This window comes from Ruditapes philippinarum, unplaced genomic scaffold (assembly GCF_026571515.1).
Source record: "Ruditapes philippinarum isolate M1 unplaced genomic scaffold, ASM2657151v2 ctg773_1_1_1_1, whole genome shotgun sequence".
NCBI classification, from domain to species: domain Eukaryota; kingdom Metazoa; phylum Mollusca; class Bivalvia; order Venerida; family Veneridae; genus Ruditapes; species Ruditapes philippinarum.
Window position 1 is genome coordinate 1 of NW_026859995.1, and position 20,476 is coordinate 20,476.

Genomic DNA, 20,476 nt, shown 5'->3' on the forward strand with positions numbered 1-20,476 from the left:
AAAAATGTATATATTTAACACTACATTTAAACATAAGAATAAAGTACAACATATGCTTATCGTTTTTTTTTAAAGTTTTATAAAAAATATTTTACTTAAATGATCAAACGTGTACGATTAGTTATTTGATAAATATATTTATTTAACAGTAAGATGAATAATTTACAAATAAATGTAATATGTTATATAGCCCATTATTATATTTTTTATTGTATGCACATTAATATTGGATGTATTTTTCTCTCTCTCTCTACTTTATATTCTCAAAAAAGAAATGAAAATGATCTGATATTTGTGTTATTTTTAACCTTTTTCAATTTCATATTAAAAAAAATATATATTAACCGTCTACAATTAAAAGTTTTTTTTGTAATCTGCGTAAATTACTGTTACATTAACCCATTTAAAAGTAAGATGTATGTCTCCGAACAACCACTTAGAAAATAAACCCATTTAAAATGATAGTTGTATAATTATCATATATCCGCAGAACGAACAGGTACAATGCGTTTCGTCTGAGGTTTAAAAGATAGGGGAATTGTTCCCCTATGTCAGCTCTCTCTGTACATGTAAAATTGTTGGTGAAAAAGCGCCTTGAGGTCGACCCCCGGAAAAAGGACATCTGGAATTTCCAGATTTTTGCCTATATTTGCCACTTCATCAAATGTTTTGTTACCAGCCTTTTGATATGAACTATGTAATAATCAAGCAAAAGAGATCTATAATGGTGTCCTTATGTGCAGAATTTCCTTGCTAAAAACTAATGTACAACTACTTTGATTAGTTTTTTTGAAGTTATATCAACACTTTGTAAAGGTCATATGGTAAAGGTAGAACTTTTATTATCATATATGTACATGTACTAACATAACAGTTTAAGTAGTTTGCACTAAACTCATATGCATCGCAGGAAAGAGTTAGTCCTATTTTGTCACACGGGACTTTTATTCTGATATACAAAGATGAAACGTTCATAACATTCCAAGAAAAAGAGGCATAAACTACCACAAAAGATATCTAGATACACTTTAAATTCCATAAGACATACTTGGACAAGGACTGGAATTAAAACACAAACTGTAATCATTTTCGTCGCCTTGACAACCTTGGCTCAATATTGAAGGTGTTGTTGGGCTCACACACTTCCTTGAACTTTTAGTTAAACCGGAACCACAAGTAGTTGAACATATTTGCCAATCACTCCACTGTGCCCAATTGCCATTAACTGCAGTTCAAAAAGGCAATTATAATGTTTACATAGCTAATAATTGATTAATGTAAAATATGAGTGGTAACTGAATTCATGTCACCAAATTTGAATATAAGCCAATAGAATCTAACACACTAAACTTAGTTGCTATAGAATAATAGGCTTTAAACACACAATTTTATATATATCAAATTAAAGGTCAGTTCGAATATGTGTTATGTGTTACATGTATGAATATACTCATTTAAATCTATTTGTCATTGATATTTGGCTTGAAGCCTTATAGTAAAACTTTAAAATAATATGTGGCTATCAAATTTATATTGACCTTTAATTTATTTATCACTCATTTACACATTCATACTAATACATGTGAACAATGAAGGCAGGATAAATGTCTATATTGTGATATAAGATAAGCATTACCTCGACACGACTCAAGTTTAGTAATCTCGTCTGTACTAAGTTGACACGTGACTCTCTCGTCCAATATGGCTAATGTAATGGAAAACCCCGAGAACAACTGCAGAAACATAAGGTTTTCATTTTAATTTAAAGTCCTGTAAACTCAAATTTGTTCATGATTTTATATCATAAATCTGATGCTCAAATTAAGATTCTTCAAATTGTAATTTCAAAAAAACATTATTGTAAAGATATTACCGAATTTACATTTCATGTAAATAAAGGGAGGTAAGTAGAAATATATTTTCGATAAAGTCTTAAACAATTTTTTTTTCAATAAGAATGAATGCATTGATTTTAAATGATTCCATTGGAATATGTACAAATATTTTACAGTATATATTTTACAAAATTCTTCGATGTTTGAAATTGGTTTTAGAAGCATAATTATATACATTTATAAAATTTCACTCAAGTAATGGTAACTACTAAATTACACCAAATGATGCATTTTAATGGTCTCATTGGGCCTCCTGTGCATCAAAAGAGTAATCATACAAAATAATCGATTTGCATACATATTTAGTGTCATTCTGTGAATTACTGAATTCAAAATTTATAGGTCACATTGTGGTTGATAATAACATTTAAGGACATGAATGGTGACATGTCCGGGGTCCGTACTGTCAGTGCCTGAAAGGGCGGATGGGCCCTCATTATGCCTAAAATACATAGTTAAATACATTGTTACATCCTTAATTACAACATACAGGATCTTTAAGTGTTGAATTCTGCTTAAGCCCGGTGCTATAAGGAGTGGATGGCAGCAATTTCCAGTGCCGTACCGTAACAGGCTCAATCAATGGTTAAAACTTGTCATTTTTTGGCATTCTTTAGGGGTCATTTATTCTCTATCTTACATGTATTACAGCAATTTTATATTAGATAATGCAAATAATAAGTAATGGAATCCTATTTGAATTTTGTTAGGTTATAAAATCGTCACACCAACAATATTCCTTCATACGACAACACAACAGGTATTTAGGCAAACAGGAATTTGCCTTTCCTGTTATTAGATTTAACGAACTGTTTATCTGATATATAATTAAGCTAAATGTTTGCCCTGTAATTATATAGTTATGTATACCCTTATCATGTTATATGACTGGATAAAATTTCACTACACGTAAATGTTACTCTTATTTTAATAATTATTTAACTATTTTTTTTCCATTTTTATATTCAACAAAATCTTTAACCTTTTTAAGATTTGATTTAATGCTTATTCTGTAAATAAATTGAACAAAATGTACATCCTATTATTAGATTTAACTAAATATTTATCCAATTATTGGATTTTAACTAAATCGTATCCTGTTATTAGATTTAGCTAAATGCTTATCCTTGAATTAGATTTAATAAACTGTTTATTATGTAATTCAATTTATCAAAAATTGATTCTGTAATAAGATTTAACTAAATCCCGTTTTTAGATTTAATTTATTTTATACTTTTATTTGATTTAACAAAATGTTTATACTGTTATTAGATTTATCTTAATATAATCCTACATTAGGATTTAACTTTACGCGTGTCCTGTAATAAGATTTTACCAAATTTTATTCTGTTATTTGAATTTGACTAGATGTATAAAAGATATAAATAAAATTGGAAATAATAATATTTGTTAAATAAGATTCGTATATATTACACTTAAAACTGTCAATTACATATCACATTTTCTTTTGAAATTCAACCCATTACAACAAACAAATATTTCATTTACAACAAATACCGTTCTTATTGTGATATGAAATTACACTTGTTTTAATTAGCATATTTAAGTAATTTTGTTAATTGTTAGTGAGGATATAAGAAAGTTACTTACATATTCTTAAAACGACCGAGGCACACATACTTACAAAAAGAATATGTTAACTGATGATTTCTTATCTACAACGAAGGTATTTCATTCAACACATTATCTTACTTAATTGTGACCTTTATCTATATATGACTATAAAATATGACAAATATATTCTAATATTTTGAAAAGTCAGTTATATTATCAAATGTTCCTTATTCATTTTGACTGAGTATATTCTACTCCGACTGTATATAGGTAACATATATCTTAAGATAAAGAAAACCGAAATGCGCTATTTCAGACATGAGCGGACATAATCAATGAGCATTCGATATGTTTTTGACGTATACCTACTGTAAATGAGAGTATTCCACGGGTCCCTTGTGGGGTTTAAGAATTAGTTAGCAAATGGCAACCGGTGATATTTATAACGCATCTTGGGTTCGCGACCACAAATAATGTTTTGAAAGTGAAAGCAAAACATCATTAGTAACAATGTAAATAAGAGCCCCATCAAAGCGTTGGTAGCAATGATAGACAGATAAAACATCTAGTGTTATCCATGGCCGAGTGGTTAAAATCATCGACTTCAAAACGATTGTTTCCAAGCGGTTTTAATCCCGACATGGATTTTGATTGATTATTGCATGTGTGGGAGCTATCCTGCTTGGTTACTTAACAACGCCTGTGGTTCTACCCCTGTACCCGTTCGTGCATGAAATACTAGTAATGCACGGAAGAGCACCTGAAGTTTTCCCGCAACAGTAAAGATGGAAAGCCGCCATATGACCTTTGCTGTGATGATGTGACGATATAAAATCAAACCAAAAAAAGAAAGAGAAAATGAAAAACAATAACAACAACAACAACAAAAACAATAACAACAAAAACATCAAGAACAAACAAAAACAACAATACATTTTTTAAAATCTGAGTAAGGCAGAGGTAGATATTCATTGTAAGGTGTATATTAATGAATCACAAACCGTAACCAATAATATTTCCACATTTCAGTTCTTAGTAATGACTAAAAGAATGTGAATGTGTTGGCATAATTATGAAATTGTCATGTTTTATTGTTGCACAAAGGTATTAGAATATACAATAAATTCCAATTGATATAGTGCTGTGTGGTTTATTGTTAGAAGAAAAAAATGATTGAATATCATGCCAACCTATATCGCTTAAATAAACAAAAGAACACAGTCTCATTCAAAATGAAATTGTATTTTCTAAAGTGATTTCAGTCAGAAATTGTATATTATCGGAATTGGTTTCTAAGCAAAGCAAGGAACTAAAATGATATGATAAGTGGCGGCATGGCTGAGTGGTTAATGCGTCGGACTAGTAATATAATGTTCGCTAGCCACATTGGTTCAAACCCCGCCACAGACAAGTCGTTGTTTCCATGAGCAAGAAACTTTACATTCATTCTTCAATAATGGTTGGTAGGAACGGATTCAAGAGTATATCGATAAGCTTATAGCTTCATTTACAATCGAACTTAAATGAATTCTGTATGAATCAAATGATTTTTTAAATTATCTGCGTATATTGTACATAATATTGAACAAGGCTATTAGTTCTTAAAAGTAACAATTAAAGAAGTAAGAAAACATGTTCCTGCCAAATCTTTTATGTTATTTTCTCATGATTAAGGTAGATAACAGAATATCTAAAGAGAGCAAAGGGTACTTATGTTATTTATGTCACGATGAAGTTACCATTAATGTTGTGGTGCGAAAAATATTATTTTTAGTAAGAAAAAAGTATATATTTATCAATTATTCTAAAACACATAAACATAATATTTTAATGTGCTAACGTACATAAATTGCTATGAAAAACGAAGCTAAATATGCATTATAACGCATTCAAAGAAAAAATGAGGTTTGAAATGATGCAAATCATGACAATTAGAAATGTGTTTTGTTTAAGACAATATTGAAATATTGTAAAGAATAAACAATAAACTTGATTTATTTGAAGATTCAAGTCACACAACTAGAGTTTGGTGGTTTAAATCTTCTATTTGAAACAATTATACATGTACTATAATTATTGCTTAAAGTATTATAATAAAAGATTTCACTTATTCGGATGCAAACTACATGTAATTCCTTATTGCTTTGAAAAGCTTTAATGCATTGTAGCAATGACTTTGAGCAGAGACATAGATACAAAATGCCTAATTTTTCACTTTTGGATAGGCATGAGTGATATTTCAATGGAGTATATAGGAGTTGCTTATCTCTGTTATCTATGTCTCTGCTTTGAGTATTTCGATAATAAAAGAATCCATAAAGATTTCTTGAAATTGCTTTTCAATTAATCATTTGTTAACCATCAAAATTGCCACTATTTGATGTTTAAGGTACGAGCCCCTTAATGGGCACTATAAGGAACTGTAAATATGACTACATAGGTCAGTTATATATCTTAAAGCACACCTGTATGCACAATTTGAACAGTTTACCGTATGGTTTACGAGTTATGGAGATTTTTCTTAACTATACTTGGCTAAGGGTTTGTTTTCAGAAATGATCTATTACTTCATCATTATGAAAAAAATGTTTTCCTATTAAACATTGCTAAGAAACAAAAAAGTATTCAGCTAACAAATGACACAAGCAAAATTATTGTTTCTAATCAATATGTTTGAAATATGTAAAAAATGTTACCCTACCCCACCTATTTTAAATACTTGTTGTCCTACTTAGAGGGCTTTATTAAAATTTCCCAAAAATTTAACAAAATGAAAGGCTGTTTTTAAAGTTAGCTTAAATTTTCTTTAAAATATATTGGTTGATTTTGTCAAATAGATTTTAAAATATCAAGTGCCATATTTGTTTTTAAATCTGGCATAATTTAACCAATAAATACCGATTATTATTATATAATGAACATATAACACTTTTGACTTTTCAAGAATGATCCGACTGACACAATAATAATGTTCAAAGAAAAAAGTGAAAGAAAATAAAAGTTGCCTCTTCTGGGGTTTGAACCCGCGTCTTTCAGTTTCAATGCAGTTGACAGTAGCTCTAGCCTATTTGAATACTCTTCAAATTGGAGGTATTGCATTAGGTGGGTCATACCTTAACTGAATTAAGAAAACACATTTGTTTGTATGAATGTCCGAATATACATCATATAACATTATTAAGAGTACAAAACTTCTTTTTATGTAACGTCTGTCCATCTGCGTTGATTTGAAAATGTGTTTGTGTGTCTAGAGGAAAATTGGAAATAAATTTTATTAATTGATATTCAGTGTTCAGAATTAATTGGAATGCAAACAACACCGATAATTAAATGATAATCTTCTAGAGGTTAGAAGTGAAACAATTCCTTTTAAAATCAAAATCAAATACTATTCAGTGTCTGAAACATCTTTTTGCCAGCAACTTTATCGTCAGTAGTATCACCAAGTTCCAAACAATGTCTACTATGGTAATTACTCTCAACACACGCAGAGGTAGGTTCACGTTTTCACCCGTAATGTACGCTAATCCAATATCTGAAAACAATTAACGATAAAAACTTCATTGGTAAACAATTTGTAACAATTCTGAGCTTATTATTGTCATAAAAGGTTGAAATATTGCTAATACACATGAAAAGGGTAACTTTAATAAAAAGGTATAAAGAACAAGGAAAACATGCTTGGTTAGCTACTGTCATTTCTATTTGGTAGTTACTTAACCAAGCATTTTTTTCTCGCTAAAATCTCCGATTTTAGAAGATTAATTTCTCGACAATTTTCTAATATCATAAGATTCTACATTACACGAACAATTTGATGCATGTTACTTTCTCCTACGTTCTAAAACCTACGCAGCTTTCCTTTAAAGTCACAAGTCACGAAGAAACAATCTAGCTGGACCCATATTGTACCAATATTTGAAATGACTTGAGAAAAATAATGTCATTTCGTAACAAAATGTCATCTTTTATCTAAACTCAGATAGAATTGTTGAAAATCTTTCAAGAAATTTCTACTTGTATTCTGTAATTTGTTTATTCTTGTTATATTATAATATTTCATGTAATTTTCTATTATACAAATATACTCTATGTGCTGCTGCACTTGTATAAAGTAATTTCTTTGTTGCCCTAATAAAGGCAATTTGCTGTAAATTAGTTATAAAATTCTTGAGAGATTCAATGACTGTAAGAAAACAAATCGTTGAAATGTAACCCTTGCTCATCCTTTCGGGTAACGTGTGTAAGTATCATTTACATAGTGCCAAAAAGTTCGTAACTAATAAAAATACTCGTATGTTCACGTACAAAGTAGAAATAAAACGGAGTATGTTGGATATTTACAAGAGACAAACAATCTCAAAAACTCTATTACCTAATATACAAAAGATTCCAAACAGGACAAGCATTGCTACCAGACAAATATATTGCCGACTATTTCTGTCGCCTTCAGAGCGATAAATAACTAGCCAATAAATGCAGCATGTCTCGGAAATTGCTTTTAATATCAAGAAACTGGCTGCAATTATTACCAGAGTACTTCCATGTTGAGCAATGTTCCAAATACCTGGAAAAAGAAAACAGTATATAAAGACTACATTGTATTATGTTTAAGAGATTGTTTGAAATTTGCATAACTGTTTACAACAAAACGAAAAATTGAACCCTCTTTGCAAATCATGATATACATTATAACCATCAATATAATATCATCTGCCACGTTACTTCCAGAGATGATCATTCTTACTCATTTTGATGCGTAAGATGTTATATCTGTACATAATAAGTCTTTTGACGATTTGTTATCCCTTTGAGATTGGAACCAATGCCCATTATCTCTGTTGATTATATCCCATCGGGGACATAAGATTATTTCGTGTGTGGTTAACTATCCAGCCAACTTCCGAAGGTTGATGTTTCTACGCAAGTATTTACCTCAAAAGTGAACGGAAGACTCCAGAAGTATTCATTCACAAATAAAGCAGGGATGTCGCCAAATAACTTTCAAAGTGACGGTGTGATTTATAAGTTTAAAACCCAAAATCAATAAGATAAAATAGAAGTACAAGAAAATAACACAATAAAATCTTCCTTACACACTTGACTAGCTTTTCGCATCAGACAATTCATCTTTCAGTTTTCAGCACTTAACAAGAATTTTAGACATGATGCTTAAGACCATTGAAGTCAAAACACCCTATCTCGCAATAAGGTTCGAAATAAGAAAATTTAACGTAGGATTATTTTTATAACTATCACTAGTTTTTAGTTAAAATATTATCCAAAGATTAACATGTTTGACTGCTATAACCTACTCATATAACCAAACACCTATATATTATCTTTTTCATCTGTATAATGTAATTACAATTATTTAAAAGAAAATGAGAAATGTTTGACTGCAGCTGGTGCATAATTTTATGTCGTTTCACATATTCATGTTTCTGAGATCTTCTTATACACCTTATAATAAATGACTTACCGATTCCCAAACGGAGACAGACCATGACATTTGTAAAGGAGCATACAGCTAGTTTTGAGTCTGAAGAAAATATAAACGTTATACAAGACACAGTATACTATGTTGCCACCATATAAAGGTCTAATGAATGTGTAATTATGGCGATTATTACGGTGTTTGGCAAATAATTGGCAATGGAATAGTTAATGAGACACTATAAAAAGAACCTAAGTCATAAAAAGACTGTCCAACTATTTTAAGAATTGATCGTTACCGATACATTCTGAACGAAATTTACAGAAATTTTAGCGGGCCAAATTGTTTATTGATTATTTCATCATTGTAAACGCAAGTCAAGTCAGTCGGATTTTGATATTCATCTTTTACACTTGGATTAGCATGATGCAAATTTGGATAATATGTTTTCCACAGTCAATTTTAGATTTGTTGTACATAAAAAAGGAAAAAAAACACATAAACATCAATTATTAGTTATCTATCCACATACCTTGTGGAATTGTCTATATAATACATTTTCCCGTATATGTATGTGTTGAGTAGCAGTAACGAAGAAAATCAAATAGCTTATGTGTAAAGAGTTACCCATAGTAATGCTTACAGAATCCTCTGCGGTCATTGGAAGAATTAGCTGACTGAGAGCGGCGGGAATCTTGGATCCGTGATGGTTGCCTGAAGCGAATAAACAAAATGACAAAGGGAATTTGACTTTTTTTGAAATGATCATATATATGGAACATATGGTCAATCTAAGTAGAAAATGATCTTTTGTGAAGATTTTTGACGGTAATATCAATTTTATTACACTACTTCTAAATTTAAATCTAACTTTAGGACGTAGATGCTTTTCTTATACATGTCATATCAATTTAGAACAGTTAAATCTAAAACATTAAGTTAATGTGATAGATACTTATCATGATAGTGTTCGTTAAAGCCACAAAGCAGTTTGATAGAATCTGTTCATGGCTGCAGCCAAATCATCCAACCGGAAAAAGCAGTATTACAATTATCTTACATTTTATCTTATTTTATATATAAGAATTTAATGTTGTAGTGGCTTTCAGAGGCTTTGTATTTTACTACGAGCAGCACTGAAAAATTGATATCTCGCTCGACCATCGGAGATATCAATTTTCTCACGCAGCGAGTAGCAAAATAGGTGACCTCAGAAGCGACTACAACATGATACTCCTTTTATTATATGCATTTACGTTTTAAGACAAAAAGAATTCCATTTAACGTAACTTATATTGATTGTTTTAGAAACCGAAAAATAGCTGTCATGAAATTAAATTCGTGAATGACAGATTAATAAGTAATTTTTGCAAAAGAGACCAAGCCTTCAATAAGTTTAGTTACCGTTTTAAAATGCTACGTAATATACAGCTTAGATTGGAAACAACATAATAAATAGTCGGGCACTGCAATATATGGTACTGTTTTTGACACTGACATAGTACGATTTTTCTATCCACTAAAGCTTAATCGCATATTTCAGGGAAGAAATGTATAGGTATATGACAAATATTGTTACAGTATCAATGATCTTGAAATTGTCTTACACTATGCTAATCTCATCATACACTTGTCTATTTACATACATTTGGCGAGGCGCTGTACGACCAGTGACTTCCCGTTGTTGAGACGGAGATAAAGTATTGCAATCTAATGGCAAGCTGACATGCGATCGTTTCTTTTTTGGACTATGTTTTTCAAATTCCCGTTTAACATCAAAGATAAGTTCACTGAATTCAATTTCTAGAAGAGTGGATAGATGCTCCTCACATTGCCGCAAATGAATATTATTGTCAGTGAAGCTTGCCAAATAGTTTGCTACTGATTCTAGATATTCCTTGATATCAATATGCTTCTGCTCGAATGTTTGATAAAGTCTTTTTAAATCTCCGTTTTCAGCGACAGATTGGTTGTATTGACGAATCATGTCAGTTTTTTTCAGAATTTCTTCTAGTCGTTTTATGCTGTCATGAATAAGGGAAATGGACTCAACAATTAACCTTCGTACTTGAACAGTATCTACATCTACAACATTATTATTTGTAGGGCTTCCGCTTGTTGCACCTCGTTCTTTTAAATCAATGTATTCGTCGCTACTGAATTCTGCCGGATTTAGGGGTAATGTTTTATATTCGCAATAATGTGATACAAGTGAATTTAAAACCATGTCAGTTGGAATGTCCTCTGTATCGGAAGAAAGTTTAAGTTCCTGGCTGCATCTTGGACACCTGGATGGCTGTGATCTGAAAAAAGTTATAGAAAAAAGGACATTACTGAGGATGTTTTATAAACGAACACTCTTAAAAAAATGGTTGCGTTCTCTAAAATGCGGAAAAAGACGACGCGTTTTACAAAGTTGTGGGATTGAATGCGTTTTAATGTGGAAACAAAATTAAAAAGTGAAATAAAAACGAGTCTTCAATTTTCAAATATTTTTTTTCTCAATGCTTTCAATGGATATTTTTCTCTAGCGGATCATCAATGTCGTATTGTGAAATGTTACCTCGTAATCCTTCGGAGATATATCTTTCTGTCCTTTAGAATCTTCGAATTATGTAGTGTTTGAAAGGAAAAATCGTTGAATACCAAACCATGGTCAAAATAGAAGATAATAAGTACAATTTTAATTAGTTGTAAGTGTTATATTGACGTCTTATTCAAATCAAAGTTTATACTTTGACATTTGTATAGTCTAGGGTATATGAGTATTAGTGCATATTTGATTTCTTGAAGACGTTAATATCTACGAAATAGCTTTCTAAAGTTTCCTGTATTTAACGGCATTGTATCAATACATATATGTATTGTAACAATAAAAATCTTAAATTGTTAACACTTACCCTAATATTTTCTTCAGACATGGACTTTCACAAACACTGTGCAGACACGGCAGCAGCTTAGGATCACCTTTAAATCCCTCTTTACAGAATGGACAATTTAATAGTTTTTCATAAAGTCCGCTCATTTTCATGCAAAGATTAAAAATATTAAAAGTTTCAATACTTCCTGAATTTTAGTCTATCTATAAAATCAATATATAAACGTTTGACACGTTGATTTATGGTCAGACATAATGTATACCCCGTTTTTCTTCAAATGGTTTGGTATCTATTAAAATGCCTATATAATGTTTGCATAAATTAAAAATGAAATTTGAATTTATCCTTTCAAAACGTTAGTATATAATTATTATACAGGTACGACAAACGAATTTATTGAATGAATATTATACGCTATTATGTCCATTTTCATTCAACATTTTATCCTACTTGTCATTTTGTTCGAAAGTAAAAATAGATATAAAATCTTATTCTAGACTAATATATGTGATATATTAGGGGCAAACTGAAAGGGCAAAACACAAGACCCTATCGATATAAATACCATATAAACATCGAGTATGCATGGAAAAATATACGCCTATATAGTTTGTTGAAAACTATTATATTAACATAATTAAACAGATGTATGAAGCTTAAAATTTGAAATTTGATATTGGAAAATATAAAGTGCTATACAAATTCTATTCAAATGTCGAAAAGACATTTTCTACAGAGTACAAATGCCATTTTTAAAATTCTACACACTATATGCAATTTGAGAATGAATACATAGTGTCATTTAAAAAAGAAAATAAAATAAAAATAAACTAGCAGTGTTTTAAGGTAGGACCACAATAGCTTGAACTTTAGTAGGAAATTAGGCTTCTAAAGCATAATTTATGCATTCGCTTAATATTCAAATTAAACATAGTCAGTCTGGATTAAACGTATTGAAACATGGTAAAGTCCTATGTGTAGCATTAATGTCTATTATAATACTGCACGTTTGTAACGTCATTTTTCATTGGATAATCGTGACGTTTACATAGTTTTATATACACGGCTTCTGTCGATTCATGAAGAAATCTTACTTTTTTCTCTAAAAATGACGCTTGCTGTTTTATAAATTCGTTATAAAGATTGTTGACAGGTTATATGGCCGTATATAAACGGCTATTTGCAATATAACCCTCGCCTAACGGCTCGGGTTATATTTACAGATAGCCGTTTATATAGGGCCATATAACCTGTCAACGATCTTTATAACTAATACTATACCGTTTTTAAAGAAAATATATATAATAGAAAAAAACTTATATTTCTCATATTCTTATAAATGAAATATTGAGACAAATTGATGAAATAAAATGCGTATTTTCATTTGCCGTATTTTCACTGTAAAAAATTGATTTTTCGCTGCAGTGATGTCCGTATTTTCACTGTTGTCTTGGCGGACTACTTTCTTCTAATTTCTGCCAGAACACACAATTTAAGAGAAATCCTTTAAAATGTAATGTCAAAAAACATGTATATAATGTAACAATGACTTTGAGTTTTTGGATAATAACAGAACCCAAATAGATTTCTTGATATTGCTTTTCGATAATTATTTGTCAGCCATCCACATTGCGACCATTTGACTATTAACTGAATTAAGAAAACACATGTGTTTGTATGAATGTCCGAATATATATATATACACATTATAAAGCGTACATAACTTCCTCTTATGTAACCGTATGTTTTTCAGCGCCGATTGGAAAATGTTTTTCTATGTCTAGAGGAAAATTGGAAATCAAAATGTTTAATACATGCTTATATAGTGTTCATTTTTAATTTAATTGAACTGCAAACATCACCGATTATTAAATGATGATCTTCTGGTATCAAGTTTGAAGGGATCCAGCTTTTTTCAAACCAAAATAAAATACTATTCAGTGTCTGAAACATCTTTTTGCCAGTAACCATATTGTCAGTAGTATCACCAGATTCAAAACAATGTCAACAATGGTTATCATTCTCAACACACGTAGAGGTAGATTCACATTTTCATCAGCAGTATACGCTAATACAATATCTGAAAACAAGTAACGATAAAAACTTCATTGGTAAACAATTTGTAACATTGTTGAGCTAATTATTGTAATAAAATGTTATATTGTTATCGCACATTAAAAGGTAATTTTAATAAACATGCAATGAAGATAAAAATGTCTTGCCAATGGTTGGTTACTCTTATTTATATCAAATTCACTCGGTAGATACTTTTGAGAGATTCTATGACTGTAAGAATACAAATGGTTGGAATGTAACCCTTCCTCATCCTTTCGGGTTACGTGTGTAAGTATCATTTACAAAGTGCCAAAAAGTTCGTAACTATAAAAAATACCCGTACAAAGTAGAAATAAAACGGAATATGTTTGATATTTACAAGAGACAAACAATCTCAAAAACTCTATTTCATTTACCTAATATACAAAAAATTCCAAGCAGGATAAGCATAACTACCAGACAAATATTTTGCCGACTATTTCTTTCGCCTTCAAAGCGACAAATAACTAGCCAATAAATGCAACATGTCTCGTAAAGTGCTTTTAAAATCAAGAAACTCGCTGCAATTATTCCCAGAGTACTTCCATGTTGAGCAATGTTCCAAATACCTGAAAAAAGAAATAATATATAGGACTACTTTGTAAAAGTGATTGTTTGAAAATTGCATAAATGTTCACAATCAAACCATAAATTGAACCTATTATGTAAAACGTGACCGACGTTTCTACCAACAATATAATAACATCTACCATATAACTTCCAGAAATGAGTATTCCTGCACATTTGATGCGTAACATGTAATTCCTGTACGCCGGTTAAAATCACACCAGGGATATAAGATAATCTCATGTGTGTCCAGCTAACTTCCTAAGGTTAATGTTTCTAAGCAGGTATTTGCTTAAAATGTGCACAGAGGACACCAGAAGTATTCACTCACAAATAAAGCAGCGAAATCGTCAATGATTTTTTACAGAGACAGTGTGATTGAAAAGTTTAAAACCAATAATCAGTAAGATAGAATAGAGCACGGTCAAGAGAATAACACAATAAAAATAATAACAAAAAATTGCTTTAACACTTGACTATCATTTCTCATTAGAATTAAATCATTTTAAGTATATAGTACTTTACGAAAATTTTAGACATGATGCTTAAAACCAAAGCCAAAACACCCAAAAATCTCGAAAACTGGTTCGAAATAAGAAAATATAACGTAGTATTATTTTTATAACTATAATTAGTATTAAGTTAAAATATTATCTACAGATGAACATGTTTGACTTCTATAACCTACTCATTTAACCAAATACCTATATAGTGCATTTTTCCTATTATGTAATAAAAACAATTTAACAGAAAATAAGAAATGTTTGACTGCAACCGGTACATAATTTTATGTCGTTTTAGATATTCATGTTTCCGAGATCTTCTTATAAACCTTATAATAAACAACTTACCGATTCCCAAACGGAGACAGACCATAACATTTGTAAAGGAGCAAACAGCTAGTTTTGAGTCTGAAGAAAATAATTATAAACGTTATACATAGGAACAAGACATAATATACTATGTTGTTGCCATTTAAAGGTCTAATGAATGTGTCATTATGGCGAATATTATTGTGTTTGTCCAGTAATTGGTAATGGAATTGTTGATGAGACACTATTAAAACTACCTTAATTATAAAAAGACTGTCCAACTCTTTTTAAGAATTGGACGTTACCGATACATTCTAAACGATATTTACAGAAAATTCCGCGGATCAAATGGATTATTGATTATTTTTTCATTGTAAAATATAGAATTGAAGTCAAGTCAGTCGGATTTTTATATTGATCCTTTACACATGTATGTTTAGGTCGTCCGTGGCCGAGTGGTTAAGGTCGTTGACTTTAAACCACTTGCCCTTCACCGCTGTGTGTTCGAATCCCGACAGGGACTTTGGATTCTTTCATGTGAGGAAGCTATCAAGATAGCTTACGGAACGTCGGTGGTACTACTTAGGTGCCCGTTCGTGCCGAAGGGCACCTGAGGTCTTCCTTCACCAGTAAAGCTGAAACGTCGCGATATAACCTATACTGTGTCTATGCGACGTAAAACCCAATTAAAAAACAACAAAAAAAACCAACACGTACTGTCCTAGGATGATAACTTGAGCCTTTGTTTACATAACAAAGACCAATAACAATGCGAAAAATAGGTTAGGCAGATCAATGCCACAAGCTATAAAAATGAAAATAAAACTACATGTACATGATATTATATGTCTTGTTAGCGCAGTAGGTAGAGCAACCGTGTCAGTAATGTGTTTTACCCGTACAGACAGAAGTTCGACTACTGGTACGACACATTTGTTTTTACCTCAGAAAGTCAATTTTTCAGAAAACAAGTTTAACCGATTTTTTCCATATACATACATGACTATGAGATCGAATATTTTATTACACTGCGATCAAAAAATACAAAAAGAAAATAGAATAGAAATATAAAAAATAAATATATACTATAAAATATATATTATAAACAGAAAACTAAAAGGAAAACGAAAAATAAATAAATAGTAATGATAAAAAAACAGAGCAAGAAGAAAAAACTGTGGTAATAAAATGGCAATGCGTAGGGTTCGAACACACTAAAAGTTACAATAATTCCGATCTACCGACAGAGCCATAACGGTAATACACCAACGAGTCTGTAAGAATTAAGCAATATAGTATATGTAAGTGTTCACTTTTACGATATCGGATTATAATCCAGATAACCCCGTTTTTGGACTTTTCCATGTACCGTTAAGACCAAATTATCATCCTAGGACAGTATGTGTGTGTGTGTGTGTGTATGTGTTTAGTATCAATAACGATGAAAATCAAATAGCTTATGTGCAAAGAGTTACAAAAAATAATGCTTACAGAATCCTCTGCGGTCATTGGAAGAATTGGCTGACTGTGAGCGGTGGGAATCTTGGATCCGTGGTGGTTGCCTGAAGCAAAAAAAAAAAAAAATGACAAATGGAATTTGACTTTTATTGAAACTGTATCATCTATATGGGACATATGTTCCATCTAAGTAAGGAAGATTATTTTTTGTAAACATTATTTCACGTAATATCAATTTTATTACAATACTTTTAAATTTAAAGTCTAACGTTAAGACGTAGGTGCTTTTCTCATATTAGTTGAGAACAGTTGGATGTAGAAAGTTAATTAAGAGCTTCTGAGAAAGTTAAGTTTGCGCTTTTGGCGTTTGACAAGGAAATGTGAGGGAGACACATCATGTAAGTGAACGTTAAAGTCACAAAGCAATTTGAAATAATCTGTTCATGACGACAGCTATGTCATTCACCCGAGAAATGCAGAATTACAAGTATTTTACATTTTATTTTATTTTATATATAAGAATTTAATGTTGTAGTAGCTTTCTGAGGCTTTGTAGTTTACTACGAGCAGCATTGAAAAATTGATATCTCGCTCGACCATCGGAAATATCATTTTTTTCACGAAGCGAGTAGTAAAATAGGTGGCCTCAGAAAGCGACTACAACTGGATTATCCTTTTAGTATAATTATGCATTTACGTTTTAGGACAAAAGAAATTCCAATATACTTAACTTTTATTACTTGTTTTAGAAACTGAAAAATAGCTGTCAAGATATTAAATTCGTGAATGGCAGATTAATAAGTGTTTTCTTTGCAAAAGAGACCACGATTTCAATAGTTTTGGTTCCCATTTTAAAATGCTACGTCATATACAGATCAGATTGGAACCAACGTAAGAAATAGTCGAGCACTGCCATATATGGTACTGTTTTGGTCACTAACCTAATACGATTTTTCTATCCGCTGAAGCTTAATCGCGTATTTCAGGGAGAAAATTTATAGGTACATGTATATGACAAATATTATTACAGTATCAAAGTCTAGTCTTACACTATGCTAATCTCATCATACACTTGGTGAGGCGCTGTACGACCAGGGACTTCCCCTTCCTGAGACAGAGATCGTGAATATCTACCGGGGGAGTCGTTGTTTAATTGTGTTGGTAAAGAATTGCTATCTAATAGCACGCTGACATGCAATCTTTCCCTTGGACTATGTCTTTCAAATTCCCGTTTTACATCTAAGACCAGTTCACAGAATTCAATTTCTAGAAGAGTGGATAGATGTTCTTCACATTGCCACAAGTGTGTCAAAAGAATATTATTGTCCATGCAATTTGCTAAATTTTTCTCTAATGATTGCAGATAATTCTTGATATCAATATGCTTCTGCTCAAAAGTTTGGTAAAGCCTTTTTAAATCCCCGTTTTTAGCGACAGATTGGTTGTATTCTAAAATCAAGCTAGTATTTTTTTGAATTTCTTCGATGCGTTTGATGCTATCATGAATAAGGGAAATAGAATCAACAATTATCCTTCGTACTTTATCAATATCTACATTTTCTACACCACTCTTTGTAGGGTTTCTGCTAGTAGCATGTGTTTCTTTGAAGTTATAGTAATCATCGCTATATAATTCTGCTGGTTTTTGGGGTAATGTGTCATATCCTTCATAGTAAGATACAAGTGGCTTCAAAACCATGTCGGTCGTAAAGTCATTTGTATTGGAAGAGACGTTAAGTTCCTGGCTGCATCTTGGGCACTTAGACGGCTGTGATCTGAAATAAGGTACAAGTAAAAGAAAAGGACATAAGTGATGATGTTTTATAAACGAACACTCTTAAAAGTATGGTTGCGTTCTTTGTAATGCGTAAAACAAACACGCTTTACAAAGGTCTTGGTGTGGAATGCGTGTAATTCTAGAAACAAAATTTAAAAGAGCAATAAAACCGAGTCTTCAATTTTCAACTTTTTTATGTTTTCAATGCTCTTTTTGGATCTTTTTCTCTAGCAGATCATCTCGTACTCCTTCCAAGATATATCTTTCTCGTCCTTTAGAAACTTCGGATTATCTATTGTTTGAAACAAAACATCGCTCAATACCAAATATTGTTCATAATAGAAGAAAACCAGTACAATTTTAGTAAGTTGTAAGTGTTATTTTGATGTCTTATTGAAATTAAAGTCTATCCTTTTTTGTATAGTCTAGGGTATACGAGTATTAATACATATATGATTCAGAAGTTAATTTCTACGAAAATGTCTTCTAATGTTTCCTAACGGTATTGTATCAATACATGTCTTATAATTATGTGTTGTAACAATCTTACATGTTGTACACTTACCCTAAAAGTTTCTTCAGACATGGACTTTCACAAACACTGTGCTGACACGGTAGCCGCTTAGGATCGCCTTTAAATCCCTCGTTACAGAGTGGACAAATTAATATTTTTTCATAATGTCCGCTCATTTTCATGCAAAGATTAACAATATTAAAAGTTTCAATACTTCCTGAATTTTAGTCTATCTATACGATTAACATATGAACAGAGGATATACAATGTGTGACATGATTAAAGATATATTTTTATTTATGGCCCGATACTCTTTAACTTCAAATAGTTTGGTATCTATTGGAATACCTACTTGATATGTTTGCATTAAATAAATATGACATTAGAATGTCCTAATTTTGATGAAGAATTCATCTTTCCAAAAAGTATATGATATATAGGTACGATAAACGAATTTATTGAATGAATATTGTACGGTATTATATCTGATTTCATTTAACAGTATATTCATTTTACACATTTAATTTGTTCGAAAGGTAAAATATATATAGATTTTTTTTCTACAATAGATAATATATTGGGCGCAACGTGAAAGGGCAATAACGAGACCAAATCGATATAATTACCATATAAACACCGAGTATACATTGAAAGCATACGCCTACATAGTTCATAGATTCATTATACTTAAAATTTGATATTTGAAAATATAAATTGCTATACAGATTTTATGTTTATGTCAAATAGACATTTTTGTGTGTTCATGTCATTTTTAATAGGCATGACATTATTGTTGTGTTTGTGGTATGTTTAGTTTTTTTTCTACATCTATTTTCTAGTTGGGTAATCCTTACTTGAATGCTGTTTTAATCACAGTTAGGGTATATGACCTGCTTAAATATATATAATAGGCGAAAAAAATATATTTTTTATCTTGTCATGAGCATTAACTTAAATAATGAGACCATCAAACAGAATCAAAATTCATTGTTTTTATTTCTAAAGATACTACATTGTTTTTCGAATCGCTTGATGGATAAAAATTTGCACGGTAGCAATATATTATTGGCCGATACACCTGCAATGTGTCTTTCTTTTTATCAATCACTGCGTGTAACGAAATCAGTTTAGCGGATATTAACTGTAATATTGAAATGCCTTGAGAACACAGTATAGTACGTTAAAGCTGAACATTTCATTATAGTCGCATAAATTGTTTTTCTTTCTTTCTTATATTTCTTAGTATGAGAAATTTTTATAACGATTTAATTAAGTTAACCAGAATTTAACTGTTTAAATGTGTTTTTTTACATTTATGCAACTTTAATTTCAAATAATTATAGTGTTTTTATTCGACTTTATATAAGAACTATATATGATGTATATAGACAAAAACTAAAATAGTGAGAAATAAGGAATCCCTTAAAACTCATCAAACGACAAAAATGAAAATGATGCAGGCTCGGTT

At 30.7% G+C, this 20,476-nt stretch overlaps 2 protein-coding genes and 1 long non-coding RNA gene across 7 annotated transcripts; all 3 read right to left on the bottom strand.

Moving 5' to 3' along the window:
* Positions 1 to 1,062: 1,062 nt before the first annotated feature.
* On the bottom strand, positions 1,063 to 3,632 carry LOC132758557 (uncharacterized). Its single transcript, XR_009629597.1, has 3 exons — positions 3,507 to 3,632; positions 1,637 to 1,733; positions 1,063 to 1,225 (listed from the first exon to the last, which is right to left on the bottom strand). It is a non-coding gene; the product is annotated as an uncharacterized LOC132758557 (long non-coding RNA).
* A 2,391-nt stretch (positions 3,633 to 6,023) lies between these two features.
* LOC132758559 (tripartite motif-containing protein 59-like) lies at positions 6,024 to 12,259 on the bottom strand. Of its 4 annotated transcripts, none has more exons than XM_060750234.1 (6): positions 11,808 to 12,259; positions 10,554 to 11,210; positions 9,551 to 9,621; positions 8,953 to 9,012; positions 7,846 to 8,037; positions 6,024 to 7,005 (listed from the first exon to the last, which is right to left on the bottom strand). In XM_060750234.1, the coding sequence occupies exons 1-6, from the start codon at positions 11,936 to 11,938 to the stop codon at positions 6,863 to 6,865; spliced, it is 1,254 nt and encodes a 417-aa protein (XP_060606217.1). In that variant the 5' UTR covers positions 11,939 to 12,259; the 3' UTR covers positions 6,024 to 6,862. The 4 variants fall into 4 exon arrangements, 3 of the variants coding, with proteins under 3 accessions (XP_060606217.1, XP_060606216.1, XP_060606218.1); XM_060750233.1 differs by having other exon boundaries at positions 10,515 to 11,210; XM_060750235.1 differs by lacking the exon at positions 11,808 to 12,259 and adding an exon at positions 11,471 to 11,801 and having other exon boundaries at positions 10,515 to 11,210.
* Positions 12,260 to 12,390: 131 nt separating this feature from the next.
* LOC132758558 (RING finger protein nhl-1-like) lies at positions 12,391 to 19,410 on the bottom strand. 2 transcript variants are annotated; one of them, XM_060750230.1, is made up of 6 exons: positions 19,060 to 19,409; positions 17,767 to 18,492; positions 16,751 to 16,821; positions 15,299 to 15,358; positions 14,258 to 14,449; positions 12,391 to 13,866 (listed from the first exon to the last, which is right to left on the bottom strand). In XM_060750230.1, exons 1-6 carry the CDS (start codon positions 19,188 to 19,190, stop codon positions 13,724 to 13,726), a joined length of 1,323 nt encoding a protein of 440 aa, XP_060606213.1. In that variant the 5' UTR covers positions 19,191 to 19,409; the 3' UTR covers positions 12,391 to 13,723. The 2 variants fall into 2 exon arrangements, with proteins under 2 accessions (XP_060606213.1, XP_060606215.1); XM_060750232.1 differs by having other exon boundaries at positions 13,725 to 13,866; positions 14,298 to 14,449; positions 19,060 to 19,410.
* Positions 19,411 to 20,476: the final 1,066 nt, after the last annotated feature.

What these genes read in the sequence shown, in the direction of transcription:
- LOC132758559 (XM_060750233.1), bottom strand. Translation starts at nt 11,938, where the DNA reads ATGAAAATGAGCGGACTTTATGAAAAACTATTAAATTGTCCATTCTGT. An exon ending in TGTCTGAAGAAAATATTAGG is followed by an intron (nt 11,211 to 11,807) that starts GTAAGTGTTAAC and finishes AACTTTTTTCAG; the next exon opens with ATCACAGCCATCCAGGTGTC. An exon ending in TGGAATCTTTTGTATATTAG is followed by an intron (nt 7,006 to 7,845) that starts GTAATAGAGTTT and finishes AATTGTTTTCAG; the next exon opens with ATATTGGATTAGCGTACATT.
- LOC132758558 (XM_060750230.1), bottom strand. Translation starts at nt 19,190, where the DNA reads ATGAAAATGAGCGGACATTATGAAAAAATATTAATTTGTCCACTCTGT. An exon ending in TGTCTGAAGAAACTTTTAGG is followed by an intron (nt 18,493 to 19,059) that starts GTAAGTGTACAA and finishes ACCTTATTTCAG; the next exon opens with ATCACAGCCGTCTAAGTGCC. An exon ending in CTGTCTCCGTTTGGGAATCG is followed by an intron (nt 14,450 to 15,298) that starts GTAAGTTGTTTA and finishes TTCTTTTTTCAG; the next exon opens with GTATTTGGAACATTGCTCAA.